The 23,447-nt window shown below is 37.5% G+C and overlaps 1 protein-coding gene across 1 annotated transcript in view; it reads right to left on the bottom strand.

Moving 5' to 3' along the window:
- Window positions 1-23,447, bottom strand: part of PRSS12 (serine protease 12) — a 76,409-nt gene that overhangs the window by 13,539 nt on the left and 39,423 nt on the right. The window contains 4 exon segments of the mRNA XM_006065083.4: window positions 6,497-6,619; window positions 7,502-7,580; window positions 10,558-10,763; window positions 18,858-18,999. Of these exon segments, the coding sequence (XP_006065145.4) occupies window positions 6,497-6,619; window positions 7,502-7,580; window positions 10,558-10,763; window positions 18,858-18,999 (550 nt within the window).

Below are 23,447 nucleotides of genomic sequence, written 5' to 3'. Positions count from 1 at the left end.
GTATTAAGGTTGTCATTTATTTTTTTTTTAATGTATTTATTTTTTATTGAAGGATAATTGCTTTACAGAATTTGTTGTTTTCTGTCAAACCGCAACATGAATCAGCCATGGGTATACATATATCCCCTCCCTTTTGAACCTCCCTCCAATCTCCTGCCCCATCCCACAAGTTTGATACAGAGCCCCTGTTTGAGTTTCCTAAGCCATACAGCAAATTCCGGTTGGCTGTCTATTTCACATATGGTAATGGAAGTTTCCATGTTACCCTTTCCATGCATTTCACCCTCTCCTCCCCTCCCCCCATGTTCACAAGCCTATTCTCTATGTCTGTTTCTCCACTGCTGCCCTGTAAGTAAATTCTTCAGTACCATTTTTCTAGATTCTGTATATATGCATTAGTATACGATATTTATCTTTCTCTTTCTGACTTACTTCACTCTGTATAATAGGTTCTAGGTTTATCCACTTCATTAGAACTGACTCAAAGGCGTTCCTTTTTATGGCTGAGTAATATTCTGTTATGTATATGTACCACAACTTCTTTATCCATTCATCTCTTGATGAACATCTAGGTTGCTTCCATGTTCTAGCCACTGTAAATAGTGCTGCAGTGAACAATGGGATACATGTGTCTTTTTCAATTTTGGTTTCCTCAAGGTATATATATGCCTAGGAGTGGGATCACTGGGTCATATGGTGGTTTTATTCCTAGTTTTTAAAGGAATCTCAATACTGTCTTCCATAGTAGCTGTATCAATTTACATTCCCACCAACAATGCACGAGTGTTCCCTTTTCTCCACACCCTCTCCAGCATTTATTCTTTGTAGACTTTTTGATGATGGTCATTCTGACCAGTGTGAGGTGATATCTCATTGTAGTTTTGATTTGCATTTTTCTAATAATGAGCAATGTTGAGCATCTTTTCATGTGTTTGTTAGCCATCTGTCTTCTTTGAAGAAATGTCTGTTAAAGTCTTTTTCCCACTTTTTGATTGGGTTGGCTGTTTTTCTGGTATTGAGTTGTATGAGCTGCCTGTATATTCTGGAAATTAATCCTTTTCTGGTTGTTTCATTTGCTATTATTTTCTGCCATTCTGAGGGTTGTCTTTTCACCTTGCTTATAGTTTCCTTTGCTGTGCAAAAGCTTTTAAGTTTAATCAGGGCCTACTTGTTTACTTTGTTTTTACTTCCGTTACACTAGGAGGTGGATCATAGAGGATCTTGCTTTGATTTATGTCATTGAGTGTTCTGCCTATGTTTTCCTCTAAGAGTTTTATAGTTTCTGGTCTTAAATTTAGGTCCCAGAGGTCTCTGAGACTATCCTGTTCTTTTCCTTCTTTTTACTTTATTCTGCTCTTCAGAAGCTATTTCCACCATTTTATCTTCCAGCTCACTGATTCATTCTTCTGCTTCAGATATTCTGCTACTGATTCCTTCCACAGTATTTTTAATTTCAGTAATTGTGTTGTTTGTCTCTTTTATTCTTTAATTCTTCTAGGTCTTTGTTAAATGATTCTTGTATTTTCTCCATTCTCTTTTCAAGGTTTTTGATCATCTTTACTATCATTATTCTGAATTCTTTTTCAGGTAGTTTGCCTATTTCCTCTTCATTTAGTTGGACGTCTGTGTTTCTAATTTGTTCCTTCATTTGTGTACTATTTCTCTGCCTTTTCTTTTTTTTTTTTTCTTTTTTTTTTAAGTATTGTGTTTAAGCTCTCCTTTTCCCAGGCTTCAAGGCTGAATTCTTTCTTCCCTTTGGTTTCTGCCCTCCTAAAGTTGGTCCAGTTGTTTGTGTAAGCTTCATATAGGGTGAGATTTGTGCTGAGTTTTTGTTTGTTTGTTTTTCCTCTGATGGGCAAGGTTGAGTGAGGTGATAATCCTGTCTGCTGATGATAGGATTTGTATTTTTGTTTTGTTTGTTGTTTAGCTGACATGTCCTGCACAGGGTGCTACTGGTGGTTGGGTAATGCCAGGTCTTATATTCAAATGGTTTCTTTGTGTGAGTTCTCACTATTTGATACTCCCTAGGGTTAGTTCTCTGGAATTTTAGGGTCTTGGAGTCAGTGTTCCCACTCCAAGGCTCAGGGCTTGATCTATTCCTCAAGACTGGGAGTGCCGCTGCTCAAAGGACATCAGACCCACTGCGTACTTCCCTACTCATGCTTTCCAGGGGGCAGCTCTGACCCAATCCTGGATAAAAGTCCCCGGATGCCAGACAAAGTGACAACATCGAACCCTATTCCTATTCCTCCCTGTTTGACTTCTTCTGTATAAAATCCATCAACAGGCGCACCAGAGGACTTTAAAACTTCAGTGCCTTTCTAGATCAGTGTTGTTTTTCCAACCCCTGGGGACCCAGTCACGAACACATGCCGGGCCGTACTAACCCTGGTCTTAATGGCCAGATCTCATTCTCTGGTTACCCAGTACCAAGTTCTATTGATTTCTCTCGGGGTCTCTACCTTCTCTCCCTCCTCTCCTTTGCAATCTTCTACCTTTATTACAGTAGCCTTTCAACCAGTCTCCCTTCAGTTCCTACCACAATGGGTTTAATCACTTGGTAACATAGGCCAATTTGAATCACTCTAGAAAAAAGGATAGAAGCACATCTGCAAATATTTTTCATATAATTTGAAGCTTGTTCACAGATTCCTAGATTAATAACTTTGCTTTTCCCCCTCAGATCTATCCCATATATCTCTAATGACATATCTCCTAAAACTCCTCTTTGATCATATTTCAAGGCTCAAAAACATTTAGTGATTTTGCACTACCGAGTAAATGAGACAGAGATCCACTACCCTGACATTCCAGACCATTCCTGCTTCTTTACTGTAACTCCACTGTACACATTCTGGATCCATGATCCTAGTAACTGCCATCCTTCAAATATGTTTTATGCTTTCTCACCACTGTGTTCTCAACATTAGACATTCTCCGCCTCCAGCCTCTACCAATACATGAATTCAGCCTCTCTGCTTGAACAGATTCCATAACAGAACTCATTCTTCCTCCCACATACATCCCACTCCAGCTTGGAACTGTCCTAACAACAGACCTTTTTCCTATGCTAAAATGAAAATTACCTCCCATTAGCATCTGTGGTATTTGAAGCAACACATAGTAAATTTAATCTCATTCCTTACACTCGCCCCTTTCTGCTTCTTCCCTGGTGCAACATGTTGCTTTCTCGTAGGATGTCGGAACTGAGCACCGTTCTCTCTGTTTTTGCCCCTGACAACAGCTTGAGCACAGTAGGACAGAAAAGCAAGGCTCTTCGCTGCTTTGTGTTGGTGCTGTTCTGGCAGGGCTGCCCAAGGCTGATTAACTTTGTGGGCAACCGCATTACCTCACTGACTCTATTAAGGTTTCATGTGTGCTCAGTCACTCTTAGTCATGTCCAACTCTTTGTGACCCCATGGAAGCTAACCAGGCTTCTCTGTCCATGGGATTATCCCAATACTGCAATGGGTTGCCATTTTCTCCTCCAGGGAATCTTTCCAATGCAGGGATGGAACCTGGATCTGTTATGTCTCCTGCCTTGTCAGGTAGATTCTTTACCACTGAGGCTGCAGGATGCTAAAACCCATTAGGTCTTTTTCACTTGTGCTGCATTTAAGTCATGGTTCCCGAACTAAAGGCAGCATTTTATTCTTTATTCCACGTTACTTGTTAGAACCAGCTTATCAAGATCCTTTGCCACCAAGGATCCTATCTTCCAACCTGTTATGTGTCCCTACCAATCTCCTGGCATCAAAAAATATAATTAACTTGCCGTCAGTGTCCTTTTTCAGCTTAGCTATGAATATGTTGAATCGGGCAAGGATAAGCACCCTGTTAACTCCATTATATTCTTTCTCATCATCTTTCTTCAAATGTCCAGACTATATGCTATTCTATCCAGGAGCAAGAGGGTCTTAACTTTTAGTGTTCATAAGAATCATCAAAGATGCTTGATAAGAATGCAAACTCCTGGGTCTTAGCTCCAAAGATTCAGAAGATCTAGTATAGTGGCTCAGGAATCTGGGTTTTTAATAAGCTGAATGTATCTACATAATACTATGGAGAAAAGACCTCATTTTAAAAATGACACTCTGCTTTTTTTCATCCCATGTGTCTCCCTCCTCTGGGTTCCTATAGCTGCAATAAAACCTCATGCTAACAAGGCTGCTATCTGTCTTATTCTCCAAGATATTTCTAGTGCATGGCACATTTCTGGGAATATTACAGGCTCAGTAATTTTTTGTTAAGTTAATAAATGAATCTTTATTGTCTGTACCACTCATGTAACACATGAATATAATAAACCTACCAGTATATAGGTGAACTCTCAAACTCAACTATTACCCATGAATGACAGAAAATATGTAAAATACAGATTTGTGTCTTTTGCAGCACTTTGAACATGGAACATTAGTCCATAATTATTTATCAAAATAGGTAAGAGGAAATGAATAGAGATTCTAGAAACAAAGATATATGAGAACTTAACAACACAGTTGACATATCAGTGGGTAAAGAATGGAATGTTTAATTTTTAAAAGTACTGGAAAAACTAGCTATCCATAAGGAAAAATATAACATTAGGTCCCTTCCTTATACCATATACCACACACACACACACACACAAACTGTAAACAGATTAAAAATCTAAACAGGAAATGCAAAACTGTAAAATTTTTTGTAAAAACCTAGAATAGTATCTTCTTATGGGGCTAAAGAAGGATTTTAAATATAAGATATACAAAGCTTTTATAAGACTTCAGAAACTGACACACTTAAAAATATTAAAATTGAAATATCTTCATAAGAAAAAGACCTTAAGCCAGTGAAAGGACATGCCCCAGACTGGTAAAAGGTATTTGTAACACATCATAACAAAGACTCTGTACAAAGAATATATCCAAAAAATGTTAAAATCAATTATAAAAGACAATTGAATAGAAAAATAAGCAAAGGATATAGACAAATAATTCATGAAAGAAGAAGACACGAAATTAGGAGAATAGAATTAAGAAGAAACCCAAGAACTCTTTAAGGCTGGCAAAAACTGAAAATGTTGACGATATGAGATTGAGATAGGGATGTGAGGAACAGGAACTTGCAAACCACTGCGATATAAACTGATGCGGTTACTCAGAACATAAACTAGCAGTGTCTAGGAAGTGTGAGGGACACCCACACTCCTGGACCCAGAACACTGCGCCCACAGGCGTGTTCCAGTGAGAGCCATACATCTACTGCAGCACTCTCTCTTAGTAATGACAGAATGGAAGCCACCTAACTATCCACCAGTAGGAGAATAAATACACTGTGGTTGGCTGCATCTCACAGTAGGACTTAACACACTCATATGGCAGTTAAACGAAATCTACATGGATGGATTGTAAATACACAATGAAGCCACATAGTCTCACAAATGAAAAAATACAAAACGAATTTTTGGTTGTAAGAATGTTTAACGCTATGGAAATGTTCTATTTAAGACATTTTTGGAGTATTTTTAAATACACAAAATTAGAATAGTGAAACCCCCTGTGTTCATCACCTTGCTTCAGTCATCATTAATATTTGCCAAGCAATGGTACACATTTTTAAACACTAAAATTCATGCTGAGGAAATGGCCATTATCCGGGGCCACTAAAGAACACAGGACATGGAGAAAGGACCACCAGGCCCTGCAGGTGCCGCCACCATGAGCAGTGTGACTCTGGCACGCTGAATTCCTCTGCAGGGCCTCCCCTCTGAACTGGAAAGACTTCAGATTGGGCTGATGAAATGCCTGGTGGTGGTTTAGTCGCTCAGTCGTGTCCAACTCTTTGCGACCCCATGGACTGCAGCCCGCCAGGCTCCTCTGCCCATGGGATTTCCCAGGCAAGACTACTGGAGTGGTTTTCCCTTTCCTTCTTCAGGAGACCTTCCCAACACAGGGATTTAACCCATGTCCCCAGCGTTGCAAGCGGATTATTTACCAATTGAGCCACCAGGGAAGCCCAAAATGTCTGAGACAACAGGAAATAACCAGGATGCAAACTGATAGGTACACACAGAGAAGTCTTTCTCTAGAAGACACAAAACACCAGGCAGACTCGAAGGTTCTAAAATTCAAATCAAAACACTACACGTGGACTCCCTATTCCTTAGCATTCAGAAGCAAATAATTTGAGGTCTCTTCCAGCTCTGTGGGCACATGATTTCATCCTCAGACATGTTCTTGGAGAAACAATAACATAGCTGCCTCCCCTCCAAAGACCCATCTTCTCTTCTCCCTAAACCTAGAGTCTGCTTTAATACCAGGGTAGCAAGTGACTTCCTGAGAGCTCTCTTTGCTCCTAACGTTACCCCCTTGCTTCCACGGCGCCACTGGAAGAGACGAGGAATGTCTGTAGCCTGTCTCTGACACTCCAAGTGTCCAGTATGCTGTAGAGCAGGAAGGGGCTGGAAGAACTGGCAAGCAAGGGCCAAACTGCATTACCTGGAAAGGCACACACATACCTCTTGAAGCAGTGTGCTGCTGTAAGGACCCAGCAGCTACTCAGGAGCGTGGCCCCACAAAGGAGCCTACCGTCTCCATGGGATGACTTCAGCCGGAGGGATACTTGCCAAGGCCAACTGCCCCTAAGAAGAAAGTAAGCCCCTCATCAGAAAAGCAAGGCACATCATCCAGTAAAACAATGACTTAGGCGTGCAGGTAGGAGGAAAGGAGTATAAAAGAGACTTGAAAATGTGAACTCCTTTCCTACTTTGAGAATGATATTCCTACAACTTTGAGCAGAACACCCTGAAGATTTGCCTATAGCATCTGTGTGCATAGCCCCTAACTGTGACATCCTTGGAAACAATTTGTGTCTTCTTTATAATTCGTGATTTGAAGCATATTTTCTCCCTCACCTAAACACCCTAAAGAAGTTGGGCTTTTTCTTTTTTTTTTTTCTGTTGGTCATGCCACATGGCTTGCGGGATCTCAGTTGCCCAGTGAGGGACTGAACCTGAGCCATGGCAGGGAAAGCGCAGAGTCCTAACCATTGGCGTGCATGCTAAGTTGCTTCAGTCATGTCCGACTCTTTGTGACCCCATGGACTATAGCCCGCCAGGTCCAGGGAATTCCCCTGAAGAAATATTTACTAGGCAAAGCACTGGTTTTCCATTTGTAAATTCAATAAGCAACAAAATTATATTAAGAATGAGTCAAGTCCAAAACAAATATATTCTAAATTAAATAAATGTGTAGTTATACAATTTTTCAGATTTCCTGGTAAATCAGTTTGTTTCTGCAACCCATCTATCTCATATATCAGGGGATAGTGATTTAAAGAACATGGTCTTTATAAATGAATATAGGTCAAAGGGCAGTGAAATTATCGGTGTAATCTGTATTTAGTTTAGAAAATAAAATAAGACAAATCCACTATATAATAGTAGAAAATGCCCCAATTTGTAATCCCCTCTCTGTATAAATAATTCTGTAATATGGAAAATCACTTCTGAAGAAACTTTTACCTTAAAGAATTCTTCCCACCAATGATCCGCTTCTGCCGACGGGGCAATAATCTCAAACCACAAACAGATGAGAGGGACTCTGAAGCAGAATGAGGTTTTTAATTAAACTACCACATTGCTGATACTGGGGCAGAGATACAAGTGACACATTTCCCTGCATCTGCTTCCTCTATTTTAAAGTGCCTTTTCTCTTCAAATTATAGGCTATTTTTTACAATGGGCTTCCCTGGTGGCTCAGAGGTTAAAGCATCTGCCTGCAATGCGGGATACCTGGGTTTGATCCCTGGGTTGGGAAAATCCCCTGGAGAAGGAAATGGCAACCCACTCCAGTATTATTGCCTGGAAAATCCCATGGACAGAGGAGCCTGGTGGGCTATACTCTACTGGGTACCAAATAGTCCGACACAACTGAGCGACTTCACTTCACTTCACTTTCTTATAATAAAAATTGAAAGTTGTTTTCTCAGTTAACGAAGGCAACAGTAATTCACAGGTAGGCATGGAACTTTATGAGGTTTCCCAGAGTCAGCTCTGAGGAGGTTTCATGGACTGTTGAATGGTCGCCCTAAGGACGATCTAGTGCATCGTCCTCACAGTACCCACACCTACTCCTCTGCTGACTATGGAGACTGTTCAGGAGTTCAGAAATACTAAACAAGAGGACTACAAAAAATAATGATGATCTGAATTATTTAATTTTCACAGACAACACTCTTCCAAGCCACATATACACATGTAACTCAGAGAAGCAAAGCACAGTCCCAGGAAGAAATTCTGACACAAATTTACATTTATTCAAATAGCATATTAATATACGGAAAGGATTTACTAAGCCAGTTTAATTGGCAAATTGGATTTAAGGCTATGCAGTCAAACATCTCAAAATAACAGATTTCTGTCAAGAGTATTAAAAAAAAGAAGAGTTAAATTGAAAATATATGAAAAGGTGGTGTATAAAAGAGGAGTAAATAAGGTATGACTAGTTTTAAAAATATTTTTAGAAAGTGTGTGTGTGTGCTAAGTTGCTTCAGTCATGTCCAACTCCTTGTGACCCTGTGGTCTGGAGCCTGCCAGGTTCCTCTGTCCATGGGATTTCCCAGGAAAGAATATTGGAGTAGGCTGCCAATTTTTCCTCCAAGGGATCTTCCCAACCCAGGGATGGTTAAGTATATATGTGTAAAATACAGTATATACTGTTTTTCTATCAGAGTAGGAAGAAAGGGTAGGATTTGTGCCAAGACCATGAAAGTCTAGTCAGCATTAATATTCTCCCATAATAACCAGGTAAAAGGGAGCCAAACAGGATATCAGCACTAGATATTTCTTCATGGAGAAAGAGGTTCTGCAATGTGTACCAAGGTCACTAATTTGTCAAATGAGCTCAGAGACATGCCGTCAAACCTTAATCCTCATCTCTTATGATATGAGTCCTCTACATGATACTGTAAGGTAGAAGATACGAGAAAAACACAAGTTTCCAATAATGTTCCAAGTCAGGTCAATGCATATAATGCCAACACAAAGAATGATGTAATATTAAGCAAGCAAAACCGAAAGTTTACATCATTCTGGGGCAAAGTACCAGATTGCAAGAAAGTAAAATTTATTGAAAGCCATAAAATTCACTATTATAAAAAAGTTATAAAGTAAAATGAAACTCATTTATGAAAGGATCCCATTAGATGACCAAAAACTGATGGCTTGAGTTTTAATCACCTTATAGAAGTTAATAGGTCTTGAACCTCAACACAAAATCAAAAAGTTAATAAGTCAGATTCAGTAATCCAGTTGGTCTAAGATAAAATCTTTTTATTTCAGATATGGTAACACTGGGACCATGGAAAGGTATCAAAATGAACACTGCTACACCTTTGGAAGGCATTAAAGAAAATATATTAATAATGATGAAATAAATATGGTATTTCATATTTTAAAATAGGTTTATTTTACATAAAAATATGCTAAAATATTTCATAGTTACTGAATTTTTATGTTTTTCTACTGCTTAAGAAATTTTCCATAATCCAAAAAATTAGCTATGTTTACTTTGTAACTGTATGTAAATTACTGAAGGGAATTTAATTAAGTTACAGTCTATAGTTAGGAAAAACTGGCTTACCAATCATGTTTATTTCATGTAATATATATATGTATATACATATATATATATAAAACAAAGCATAAAGGGTTGCAAATATTCTTCACACTCAAAAGACTCTCAGATAATGAAGAATCACATTAACAATATCCAATTTATTGGATTGTCTTTAATAGTTATTAAAAGATGCTAGAAAAAGAGGATAATCAAGTATAGATACACCTGATTTTAAGAAAATCTTAAGTATCAAAATCATGAATTTTTAATCTACATAAATAAATGACTGTTCTTTTCATAAAACATAACCATAGTTTCCCCAAAAGAGCTAGTTTTTCCCCTTCTTCACTTAAAGCAGTATTTGTTTCATAAAAATTAAACTCAGAGTTTCTATGAACTCTTCTATTAATATAAGTATGAACTACCCATCACTGTATTATACTGAAAGATTACTTCTCATTTTCCTTAATTTCTTAAATTTCAGAAAGTAGAATCTACAAAAGATAATTTTCTTTTTGCAATTAATTTCAAAAACTATCCCTGTTAAGATACTAATAAGAGTGGAAGAAGTGCCCTTCTCTGATTCACCTTTAAATTTTCATTTCTTTCCTGCTTTTATGAAGCAAATATCATTTCTAAACCTTCAAGGATACCAGCAAGTTTGACAGTTTTATTATATTCAAAGAAGGAATGGTTACAAATGGCTAAGAATGTCAAAGGGGGACAAACTCAAGAGATTACAAAATCCTCTAAACCCACTTCTGCCCCTGAACTCTGTCCTCTCTGGGAGTCCACACAGGAAAGTTGGTGAAGAACCACTGCCTCTAAATACTAGCAGAAGGAACAAGGGGTTGAATATATTCTTATGGAAGGGAGTTCATTACCCAAGTGCTGCTCAGAATAATGACGTGGGGATGAGTATTCTTTGACCTTCATAGACACGTCCCAGAAGGTGACATACCTTTACTACTGTTTCCTGATGCTTTTTTCCCAAGATAATCACAAATAACTCCTGCGTCTTCACTGTGGCGGCAGTTGTGGTCTCCGATGTTTTGTCTGACACAGTCAGCCAGGGACCGTTCATTTCCTGTACACTTCACGTTATCCATATGGATGGGTCCTTCCCCTTCCCCAAAATACGCCATGCTCCTTGCTCTGGCTGGGCCCCTGGAAACAGAGCATTCTTGAGGATGTGGAGAGTCAGTCAATCATACATTTGAATAAATCACAACATGCACTCTCATCCAAGTATATTTCTTAACTTTCATATATTAATATTAGCATCTATATGTGCTAAAAAATTATTTCATGACTATCAAAAAAAAAGCTTGAGAGGTAATAACTATACATTCTTTGTTATCATATTCCACGGCTTCTTGATTACATCTTAATTTCTAATAAGAAAGTCGCATGTCAAAAATTTATGATAGTCTTAAACTCTAGTTAAAGCAGGAAAAAAAATCTTCTCAAAAATATCTACTCTATTCCAGACCATAATACTCTCTTAAAATTGGTTTCCAAGAAAATTATGCTGCTACTGCTGCTAAGTCACTTCAGTCGTGTCCGACTCTGTGTGACCCCATAGACGGAAGCCCACCAGGCTCCCCTGTCCCTGGGATTCTCCAGGCAAAAACACTGGAGTGGGTTGCCATTTCCTTCTCCAATGCATGAAAGTGAAAAGTGAAAGTGAAGTCGCTCAGTCATGTCCGACCCTCAGCGACCCCATGGACTACAGCCTTCCAGGCTCCTCCGTCCATGGGATTTTCCAGGCAGGAGTACTGGAGTGGGGTGCCATTGTCTTCTCCGAAGAAAATTATGAGAATTAAATAATTACCTAGGGAGCTAAGAATTTTTAAAGCCCACTTTAGAAGTAAAAACGCACAATTTTCAACTGAAAAAGAGAAAACCAGGAACCATAGTTAAGAAGGCAGAATTACTTTGGGTATATCACTTTTCTTTGGTTTCTCTCTTTTTTTAATAATATATTACTTCTTATTAAATATCCAAATACAAAATTTTCAGTGAAGTATTTCAAACTAACACCATATTCAAAACTCAGTTCCTGTTAATGACATGATTATGAATGGCCAAGTTTTAATGTTTGAATTATAGGAAAATTATCCTTGTAACTTCAAATTAGGGAAAGATTTGTTAAAAAAAATAAAGCATAGATGGTATACCTTAAATTAAAAGACTGATAAGCTCAACAAAAATTTAAAAATGCCACTTCACTAAAAACCACCAAAGGAAAGTGAAAAGATAAATTTTAAAGTTGATGAGTATGTATACTATATATATATGTGTGTGTGTGTGGTGTGTGTGTGTGTGTGTTGATGAATGCATTCTCTAACAGAGGGAAATAGCATACAATATACAAATAACTCAAATTTCATTTATAAAATAAAAAACCAGCAACCAATAGAAAAGCAGGAGAGTTTTAAATCAAAAGAAACTGTCTTATTAAAAATGACAATATAGACCAGATTGCTAATATTAAAATACTTTCTACTTAGTTAGGATAAGGTTATTATACTTTCCTTATAGTTATGCAAGGAACTCAGGCAAAGTAGTTTATTGATATAGATTATCTGAGGAATTTGCTTGAATAATCCCCTTTCAGCTGAGACCTGGCCTCACAGGCTTGTAGCTGGCAGTACATTCATTTCAAAAATGTTCCCTAAAATTTCTTCTGTATTAGTGATGGCTACTCTGACATAAATTGCAAATAAAAATAAGATATAACCCATTAGAAATACTTACAGTCATGGAAGATCAAACTGGCAACTTTAAAGTTACTCTTTAATTCTTTCTACATATAAAACTTTCAATAGTTGCATAAGTAAAAAATGCTCATTGTATCAAGTTTGCAAAATAAAAGCATTAAAAAACCCCAACAACACACTGCTAGCATTTGGCACACATTTATGGGGAAAATATTAACTACAATTTTTAATTGTTAAAAAAAAACTCATTGTACAGACTAGTGGATCTCAAACTAAGTGGATGATTCTTATGAAGGTGGTTCTGCATCAAATTTCAGTGTAGGGAAAAAAAAAAGCTTATTGTCTTACTGTTGCACATTTATTTTAAAATTTTTATAGGTTTTACAAGTATATACATTCTTATATATTAATCTTTGTGAACAGCTTAAATTTCTTCCCAGAAGTGAAATTTTTTATTCAACAGATATAAACATTTCTTAAGATTCTGGATATATACATTGTTTCATGTAAGACAAGTCTTTGGAAAGCAAATTATGCATATGAAATATGTATAATAAAATATAACTATTTAAAGGAAAGGTAGGAGAAGGCAATGGCACCCCACTCCAGTACTCTTGCCTGGAAAATCCCATGGATGGGGGAGCCTGGTGGGCTGCAGTCCATGGGGTCGCTAGGAGTTGGATATGACTGAGCGACTTCACTTTCAATTGTCACTTTCATGCATTGGAGAAGAAGATGGCAACCCACTCCAGTGTTCTTGCCTGGAGAATCCCAGGGACAGGGGAGCCTGGTGGGCTGCCATCTCTGGGGTCGCACAGAGTCGGACGTGACTGAAGCGACTTAGCAGCAGCAGCAGCAGCAAAGGAAAGGTATTTTTCTGATTTACTTTGTACATCACAGTTCTGATCTGTCTGGAATTTATTTCTGTTAATATTAGTGAAGGATCTAGCTTTATTTCAGTCCCTAAAGTAACTGTCCTAATAACTCTTCCTGCTGACTTAAAGGGCATTTTTATTTCCTTATTTATCATGCTTGTAAGTATACAAGCCACTTCTCGGTCTTTATAGTTCAATAATTCTACATATTAAAATTACCTTTGGGTGCCTTTAAATTATAGCACAATCTGAACCCCACTGGATGTCAATTAAAGTAGAATTAAGATGTTAAGTAAAGAGGGAGTGGGGCCAGGCCTGGGTAATATTTTTTATGTCCAAAGTGATTTCCATGCACAACCAAGGCTATTAACCATCACTGACCTCTTTGCCTATTCCTGTGCCAATTTCACATAGACTTGATTTCAGATGAATTTGGAAGTTAAGCCCTTCTCCCCATCCACCATACAAACCAAGAAAAACAAAGACTTCGATGAGGAGAGCATTTACTGTACAGATTAATTTCTATTTTGTCTTCCCATTCAGAGTTGTGGAGTATCATAAAGTCTTACAGCTTCTGTAAAAATTTACTAATAGCTTTTTTTAACATAGACCTCAATTTTTGTGAAGTTTATTCCTTGAACTTTTTTGAGTTTTGTACCTTTTATAAATGACATTTAAAAAAATTTTCTACTTAGCATATAGGAACATTATTGCTTTTTAAAAAATATTTATATTTCATATGTTACATTAATAAACACTAGTTCTAGTGTCTTTTCAGATGATCCTCCTAGGTTTTCTAGGTGGACATTGCATTATTCATATAACAATTCTGGCTTTTAAAAAATTCCAATACCTCAGTTCTTAATGATTAGTGGAAACTCCAGATAATACTGAGTCATTGCAGTAAAAACAGGCACACTTATTTGTTCCTTTTTCATGCTTGTTTGTGATAATAGAGTTAAGGTAGTTTTACTCTATTCTTAGCATCCTAGGAGATATGAGACAAGAATACTGATTTTTATCATGTAGTTTTTCAACATTATTATGATAATCATATATGTTTTCATTTATAGACAACACACCAAAATACATTAAATTGAATGCTTTAGCTGAACTACTCTCATATTCTTACAGAAAATTTGAGTGATATTGTTCTTTTAATATACTGCTGATAAATTCATTAATATTTTGTTTAGAATTTTTAATATAGATTCATGAGTTTTCTTTTGTGTATGAATCCTTGTCTAGACTTAAAATCAAATTATATTAACTTCATAAAGTGAATGGAAAGATTTTCATTTCTTTTTTTTTTTGCTGTACAACAACTTTTATATTAATAACTCAGGAGCCATCTGTGTCTTAAAGACTGGCCAAAACGCTTCAGCAAAAAGTCAACAGTCAGTTCTCCTGTCATTAGTAATTTACTTTAATTTATTTGGGTTTTCTATTTTTTGTATCAAGTGTAAAAATTTTTTGTTTTGGCTCGAGTTTTTAGGTTTTTCTTTTTTCTTTTTTCTTTTTTTTTGGCTATGCTGCATGGCTTGTGGTATCTTAGTTCCCCAACCAGGGCTTGAACCTGGGCCACCGCAGTGAAAACACCAAGGCCAAACCACTGGACTGCCAGGGAATCCCCTTGACAATTATATTTTTTGCTGAAATGTACAGTTTCCTAGATAATTGTTCATTTCATCCAGATGTGCAAATTCATTGGCTAAAAGTAAGTTTATAGTATTTTACAATTTTTATCCCTCTGTATCTGTGCTTATATTTCTTCTCTCTAATGTTTACTTATATTCTCTTTTTCTTAATCAGAATTGCCAGAAATTGTTATCTCATTAATCTTTTTTTAAAAATGGAAATAATTGCTGATAAGTGCCTGTGTAATGAAGAGCAATTTGAAATTCAAATAGCCATAATTTGAAGAAAATTGAAAATTAATAACATCCTGAAACTAATATCCAAGATGATTCCCATCAGTTTTGGGTGTGACGATGACCAAAGGGAGAAAGCAAACAACGCTAAGCTAAATGTCTTGATATTTTTCAAGAAGGGGAAATTACAGATAATTTGTGAAATTGGTAAGAAAATATCTGAATATCTTTGCTAAAAATTTAAACAGAATTTCTAGTAAAACAAGAATGCTGAAATTTCAGACAATTAGAGATAGCAAAGAAAGAATATTAGATTGCTTGTGAATCGAAAGCCAGAAGGTCATACAAAGAACCAAAAATAAAGCATGATAGATAGCATAAAAGTAGATGACAGGTGGAAGTAAACATGTTGAAAATAAAATTAGACTCATTAAATAAACCAAAAGGATGATTTCTTAGCAATTTACCAATCAATGCACAAACTAAAGAGAATGTACCATTTTAGATATATTAACAAGTATATTAGAACTAGAGAACATTTTAACTAATAAAAGTACATAATTAAAGACATTCTCAAAGATATAGTGAAATCTAATACATTTTTCTTTGACTTAAAAAATAATTAAAGACTGTGTCACCTATAGGGACTTCTGGATTACAAGCATGAAATAATTCATAACTGATAATTTCAGTGAGACAATAGGCTCTAATACATGAGTCTTTAAACTGAGACCTGGGTTTGATCCCTGGATTAGGAAGATCCCCTGGAGAAGGGAAAGGCTACCCACTCCAGTATTCTGGCCTGGAGAATTCCATGGACAGTCCATGGGGTCGCAGAGAGTCAGACACGACTAAGCAACTTTCACTTCACTTCACTTCACTTCACTTCAACTGAGTATCAAGCACTCCTGGGAGTAGATGATGATTTTCCAAGAAATCTGGCAACTGATACATAGATCATCAAAATCCATGTGTATTCTCTCCTAAAACTGGTCTTGTTAAGTCAAGATCAACTTCTCTTTCAAAATTTCCCTTTTCCCACTACACAAAAAAAAAGGCATGCCTTTCACTCAGCCAATCCAACCACAGTGCATTGCTCCAAGATTTAAAAGCCTCTGAAGTCGCCAAAAGAACAGTTCAAAACAAACGATAGCAATGAAGCCTCCTGTTATCCAAGGACCCAAACCCCAACCCCATCGGTCTAGGAAATGAGAGCTTTTGTCAACTTTTCTTTCCTGTGTTGTTTTTAATTAGTTGTGTACCAGAAATCATAAAATCCTGAGAGCAACTTGTTAGAAGAATTTAATTTTTCTCTATCTCACTCTCTGCATGTGTACACACACACAGTTTTTAAAATATAGTAACATTAGGATTCTGTGGGGAAAGAAAATTTAAACTAAAATTTCAAGGAGAAAAAGGAACTATGTAAAATTTGTGAAGGTCAAAGAAGGACTTATTCATGTATTTTTTAAATGAATGACAGTATCAAAACACTATACTTATGTTTTACTGGATATAATTAAAAGAATGATGTAATTTCAACTTTTAAATGTCATATACAAATATGCCAGAAATTAAACTCTTTGCAGCTATTTAAACATAAGATTAAAAATTAGATATAGTTAGTTTTAGGTCTCTATTAAGGCAATAGGGATGGGCTTCCCAGGTAATGTTAGTGGTAAAGAAGCTGCCTGCCAGTGCTAGGAAACGTAAGAGACGCGGGTTCAATCCCTGGGTAGAGAAGATCCCCTGGAGGAGGGCACGGCAACCCACTCCAACATTCCTGTCTGGAGAGAGGCATGGTATTGCTGTCATGGACAGAGGAACATGGTGGGCTACAGTCCATAGGGTTGCAAAGAGTTGAGCACGACTCAAACGACTGAGCACACAGGCAAAGCAATAAGGACACACCCTTTGAAAATTCTTTTAAGGGATATAACTCCAATAAACACAAAGTGCAAGAGCAATGTCATATTGAAGCATGCACTAATGGAATCACGCAAAGTTCGAAAAGAATGCAATCTCCATCATGGCTATTTAGTCCTAACGAGGTTAGCTGATCGCAACACATTCTCTCTCAACCCTCTAAAAACAATGTGCTCATATGCTAGACTTTGTCAGACATTATGTAATACACCATTAAAGAGTGTGTTTTACTTTCGGTCACTCTAAGTGCATCTATATTAGTTACCACTCACGTTCCTGATTTTTATTACTTCATTTCTGTTTCTTACATTATGAAAAAGCTAATGCTATTTTGATTCTCAGTGTTTCCAAGTACTAACCCTCAAGTGCAATATAGCTGGTGGGGGACAGTTCTCTGGTATTCTTATTAAGAAACCTCTTCTGACATCTTCAAAGCTTTCTGGATTGATTTCTACAACTAAATGCTTTATTAAAGATTTTTAATAATTCAAAGTAGACATGGGGGAAAAAATCCCCTATTCTAATCACATGCTTATTTATAAATTCTTATAGGAAATTCTATCTCCTCTCAGTGGGAAATTATAAAAACAAGTATATGTTCAAATATATGTAGACTGATCAAAAGCTGAACGATCCTCTTCTAAATATCATTTGATGGCAAATTGTAGCTTGTACACTAGAAGATGACCATCCACTTTGTCATAGTAACATTAAATTACTGATTTATGTATTAAGCTTTATTTTAGAAACAACTATAAACTAAGGGGCTTCCCTGGTGGTTTAGTGGTAAAGAGTCTGCCTGACAATGCAGGAGACATGGGTTTGATCCCTGATCCCGGAAGATTCCACATGCCAAAGAGCAAATAAGCCCCTGAGCCACAACTATCGAGCCTGTGCTCTGGAACCCGGGAGCCACGACTGAGGCCACATGCTGCAACTACTGAAATCAATGCACTCTAGAGCCTGTGCTCCACAACAGGAGAAGCAACCACCACGAGAAGCCCACACACCACTGCTAGAAAGCAGCCCCGCTCGCCGCAGCTAAAGAAAGCCTGCACCACACAGGCCCAGCACAGCCAAAAATAAATAAATGCTTTAAAAAATAAAAACTATCACTTTCACTTTTCACTTTCACGCATTGGAGAAGGAAATGGCAACCCACTCCAGTGTTCTTGCCTGGAGAATACCAGGGATGGGGGAGCCTGGTGGGCTGCCGTCTATGGGGTCGCACAGAGCGGACACAACTGAGGCGACTTAGCATCAGCAGCTAGAAGCAATGGCTCAGTATTTCCTAACTTAATGTTCACAGTGACTGTACAAATAACAAGAACCAACTGCAAATAACAAGAACTACTGCAAATAACAAGAACCAATTGTAATTTCAGCAAAAGTAGAATCCCTTATAAGGCTACTGTGTTGCGACATAAATCACAGAGAACAGGTTAATACCTTTGGCTGACAGAAGCATTGTTATGAATATTGTTGTTTTTGTTTAGTCGCTAAGTTCTGTCCAACCCTTTTGCGATCCATGGACTGTAGCTGGCCAGGCTCCTCTGTCCATGAGATTTTCCAGGTAAGAATACTGGAGTGGGTTGCCATTTCCTTCTCCAGTGTTATGAATAATCAAGAGTTATTTGACTATTTGTTATTAGGTAAAAGCTACATTTCTTAAGTAACATCATGTATATGTCTTGTAAGAGTATAGAAAAATTTAAACAGACTCCGTATTTCTTTACCATTCTCAATCAAGTCAGCATGCTGCCAGTATTTTCAACTGAATCATAAATACTAATTTTATACAAGAACAAGAGTAAAAAAATCATAAATTTTGTAAAGCAACCATCCCAAATAATTAGGTTTTCTTACTTGTAGCCAAGCTGTCGACAGATCACAGTTGCATCCTTATCAGTCCACCCATCATCACAAACTGTTCCCCACTGGCCATTGATAAAAACCTCCACTCGTCCTTCCTTCTTATTTTCTCCATCCATCAGTCTGATTGGAAAACCTAAGTCGCGAGTTAAAAGTAATACTCATTATTACTTTTATAAGAGCCAAAACAAGCAAACTGATGTTAAAGCATCAGAGACTTTATAAAATAGTATTTGCTTTTAAAATGAGCTAAATATTAAATGGACAGTGAGAGAGAGGACATACCAATTTAGAAAAAAAAAAATTTTATCCACTTTTGCAATATCTTTTGAAGCCTTGAGGTCAGAGTGCTTATCTTGCTCAACTTTATATTCCCAGCACTTGAGACAGTGCCTGGCATTATAGAGTACACTGGAGTGGGTTGCCATTTCCTTCTCCAATGCATGAAAGTGAAAAGTGAAAGTGAAGTCGCTCAGTCGTGTCCGACCCTCAGCAACCCCATGGACTTCAGCCTTCCAGGCTCCTCCATCCATGGGATTTTCCAGGCAAGAGTACTGGAGTGGGGTGCTATTGCCTTCTCCGAGAGCACACATTACATCTGTTTATTGAATAAATGAATATATAGCACTGTAAAACTGTGTATGATCTTATTACCTCTAACTTCTAGTTAGTAAAAGACATTAACTTGGAATTGTTTTTGTTCTACATCTACTCACTTATCCATCAACATACCTAGAAATTATATTCCAAAGCTAGTATTTTTAAGAAGAATTTTTAAATATACTTTAGGATGCATGAGTAACTTGAAAGATGGAAGAGAAGGAAAAAAAAAAATGGAAGCAACTAATAAGGACAATTTCCATCTCAGGCTTCCTATTTACTATTGATTCCCAAGGAAGGGCTTAAGTCATAAAAATCATTAAAGATGTAAAAGTTGAGAAACTGATCTCTAGCAAACTGGGCATTTATCTGAATTATGCAAAAGAAATGACTTGTAGAGTTTTCACACATCTGTATGGACACCAATAAATATGGTTTTGTTTAATTAAAAGCCCTCATTATGGCTTGCATACTGCCTGGGGTTGAATTGTGAAGCCATTAGAATGGGCTCTAATCCAATTTGTACACAGAGATACACAGAAGGAAGATGTTGTGAAGAGAAAGAGGGAAAAAACAGCCACCTACAAGCTGAGGAGAGAGGCCTGGAACAGATCTTCCCCTCCCAGTCCTCAGAAGTACCCAACCATCGCGCACACCTTGATTTTGGTCTTCCAGATTCCAGAAGTGTGAGACAATAAATACCTGTTGTTTAAGCCACTCAGTGTGTGATTTGTTACAGTAGTCCAAGCAAACTAATACACTTTCTTTACATTATCTAGTTACTAGAAGGGTCTCCAGCTTGCGCCTCTAAGATTGATAAGGATTCAAAGAATACCATCCAACATGGTGAAATTATCAGAACCTAAGGAGGTGACGTAAGCAGCTAATAAACCAAGTATCATTCAATATGTGTTCAACTCCATGTATGTAATCTCTAGATGACATTTTTTAACTGAAAGGAAACACAGCTGGCAAGATAGACACATCCTACTTTGATTCCTCGAATTCTTCTTTGTTGCCCCAGAGTTGCTGGCTCTCTAATCTCTGATCATACTCACTTCATGGAACAGGCATCATAGTGGAATCAATACAGCAAAGTCAAAATAACAACCTTCTCTATGCGTTGTTTACATTAGCTAGAAAATTTTTGTGATAGGCATGTTACAAAACACAATATATTTAAAACTTTACATTTCTTATTATTGTACCTGAAGTTTAGGGAGTCTTTGCAAGAGGAGCAAGGGGAAAAGTGATTCTCAAAGAAAAACTTTAAAGAGATGAAATTCTTCAGTTTTTGATTTTTACACTTTTTAGATCTTTGGTGCAAAATTAAGAAATCATACACACATGGAATTAGATCTCCACATTCCATCCTAGTTGTTTTATGGGCAGTTTTTCACATTCCATAAAAATAAAAATGATAAAGTATTTTTAAAGCCTAAGTTGCATACTTTGTAAAAATAATACACACAATATTTCTGAACCTAATTTTAGCCACTCATTTTATTAAATCATTGGATTTTTGATGCTTGAAGGGAAACTGAATGACAGAAACTATTCTATTAATACCACCTCACTAAGTTCTTTTTGTTGTAGCAATAATAACATACATGATTTATTTCTAAAATCTTAAAATGCTTGGGAAAACTAAACAGAGTATATAGTACCTTTCATTATATATCTCAAACTCTGATTACAACAGAGTTTTCTTTATTTCAATTTTCCTATAAAACTGATTTAATACATTATTTTTAAGAAAATAATATTTTTCCTAAAAGAAAGATAAAATCTAGCATAAAAGTAGAAGTTGAACTTTATACTGTAAAATTCAGAGACAATGAAGTGTAAAAGATATCTCTGTTAAGATTTAATACTCTGAACTTTAGAATTAATGCAGTATTGGTGGAGAGTAGTCTTAGGGCAATCAGGGCAAATAAGTTTGAGATAGGATGTGGAAAATTTGGTAATTAATAAACTTATTTAAATTTTTAAAAAAGAATGCAATATTAAAATAAGAAATCTACATATTTACCATCCCACAAATTTTCCCCAACTAACATAGGCATTAACTAACTACATTTGTACTAAATCACCTTTACTGACCTAGAATATTGTTTTTGAGCATTCCATCTACCACACACCTAAAATTAGGAAGTGTCTACTGAACTACTACTAATTTTGAGAAAAGTTTCATTCACAATTAAAGTTAAGGTCAATGAGTTGCCTTTAAACAGGTGAATACTCTAATAGTCTAACAGCTCTTATCATAGTGCCAAAGAAGTGAAAAAACTAAATTGTTTTTAAACTGCACCATTCCATGATCTCTTTGCAGTCCTTTTTGATAACTGGGAAAGTAATGATCTCTTTGGATGAATACATGGTAACCTGATTCTATTGCAAAAGAATAATTTGGCTCAGATATAATGTTTTTTGGACAAATGAACAGTTAATATATTACCAAAATTAGGACCAAAGAATTCATAATAATCTCATATTAATAATTATCACCCTGAACTTTTTTAATTTTTTAAAAATATAGCTATCAATATAATCTTAGAAAATTTAAGATTTTAAGGAAATTGAAAGGATTAGTTGTCCTAACTGTATGTGTATATTTAACCACACAGGTCTTCAGAGAACTGAGACTGTAGTATTTGGTATGCTTCCCGGGTGGCACCAGTAGTAAAGAACCCACCTGCCAATGCAGGAGAGAAAAGAGACGGGGCGGGGGGTTGGGGGGTGATCCATCCCTGGGTTGGGAAGATCCCCTGGAGGAGGGCATGGCCAACCCACTCCAGTATTCTTGCTTGGAGAGCCCCATGGACAGAGAAGCCTGGCAGGCTATAGTCCAAAGGGTTGTAAAAAGTCAGACACGACTGAAGTGGCTTAGAACACGTGCATAGTATTTATAATACTTCATCACATGGAGTACTGATGGATTATGCCTGAATAGATCACTCCATGATCCAAATACCTGCTATCTGGGGCTAAGAGGTTCCATTTCTAGCAAACAGGCTCTCTCTCTCCCAACCACATGTAATTATTCATCACATAATCCTAAAGGGTCATAAATCCTTTATAGGAAGAAAGAAGCAAGGGAGGAGATCAAACAGAAATAATTTAAAATATGACTTATGAGGGACAGGGTAAAATGCTGTATTTCTACCTGGTATCATTAGTGCTAGATTAGTGGAGTACATCACTATGATCCCCCAGGTCAGAGTACAATGGGGAATCAACATACACTTTGACAAATTAAAGTATGCGTGCTGAACTACGTGCTCAGTAGTGTCCCACTCTTTGTGACCCTGTGGACTGCAGTCCGCCAGGCTCCTCTATCTGTGGAATCTTCTAGGCAAGAATACTGGAGTGGGTTGCCATTTCCTTCTCCATTTCCTTCCCAACCCAGGGATCAAGCCCACATCTCCTGCATACGGCGTCCTGCTTGCTCCTGTCACTGAGGTAGCCTCTCCGGCTGAGAGGAGAGGACAGGGATTCACAGCAGGCAAACGCCAGGGCCCGCCGCGCCTGCCTTGCTGGGCCGAGGGCTCACGGGTGACCGGCGGTCCTAGTAAGGGGCTCCGGGCCAGCACTGCGCCTGCAGCAGGCTCTCCATGAAGGCCGGGTAGTCCAGGTTCCACCCTGAGTCCTCTGCGGTGCGAGGGGTGCCCACCCGAGGGCGCTTGGTGGCCTTCACCTCCTCTCCGGGGAAGATGCTCTCCTGTGGGGCCCCTGTGCTGACCGACAGCTGGGACCAGACCCTCTTGGGGAGCTTCTCATCCAGGGTGAGGATGTCACCACACTTCACCATCAGCTGGGACCCATCCTCGAACTCCACCTGGTAGATGTGACTGGTCACAGAGGAAATGAATTTGACCCTGTAGAGGTTGCCGTTAGTCCACCGGAGCTCCACAAACTCGCCCTCAGGTGGCGGGCCCAACCGGGCTCAGTCTCTACTAGTGATGCTCTCTGGATACAGGTTGT

Source organism: Bubalus bubalis, chromosome 7 (assembly GCF_019923935.1).
Source record: "Bubalus bubalis isolate 160015118507 breed Murrah chromosome 7, NDDB_SH_1, whole genome shotgun sequence".
Lineage (NCBI taxonomy): Eukaryota > Metazoa > Chordata > Mammalia > Artiodactyla > Bovidae > Bubalus > Bubalus bubalis.
This window is presented reverse-complemented; position numbering and strand designations above follow the sequence as displayed.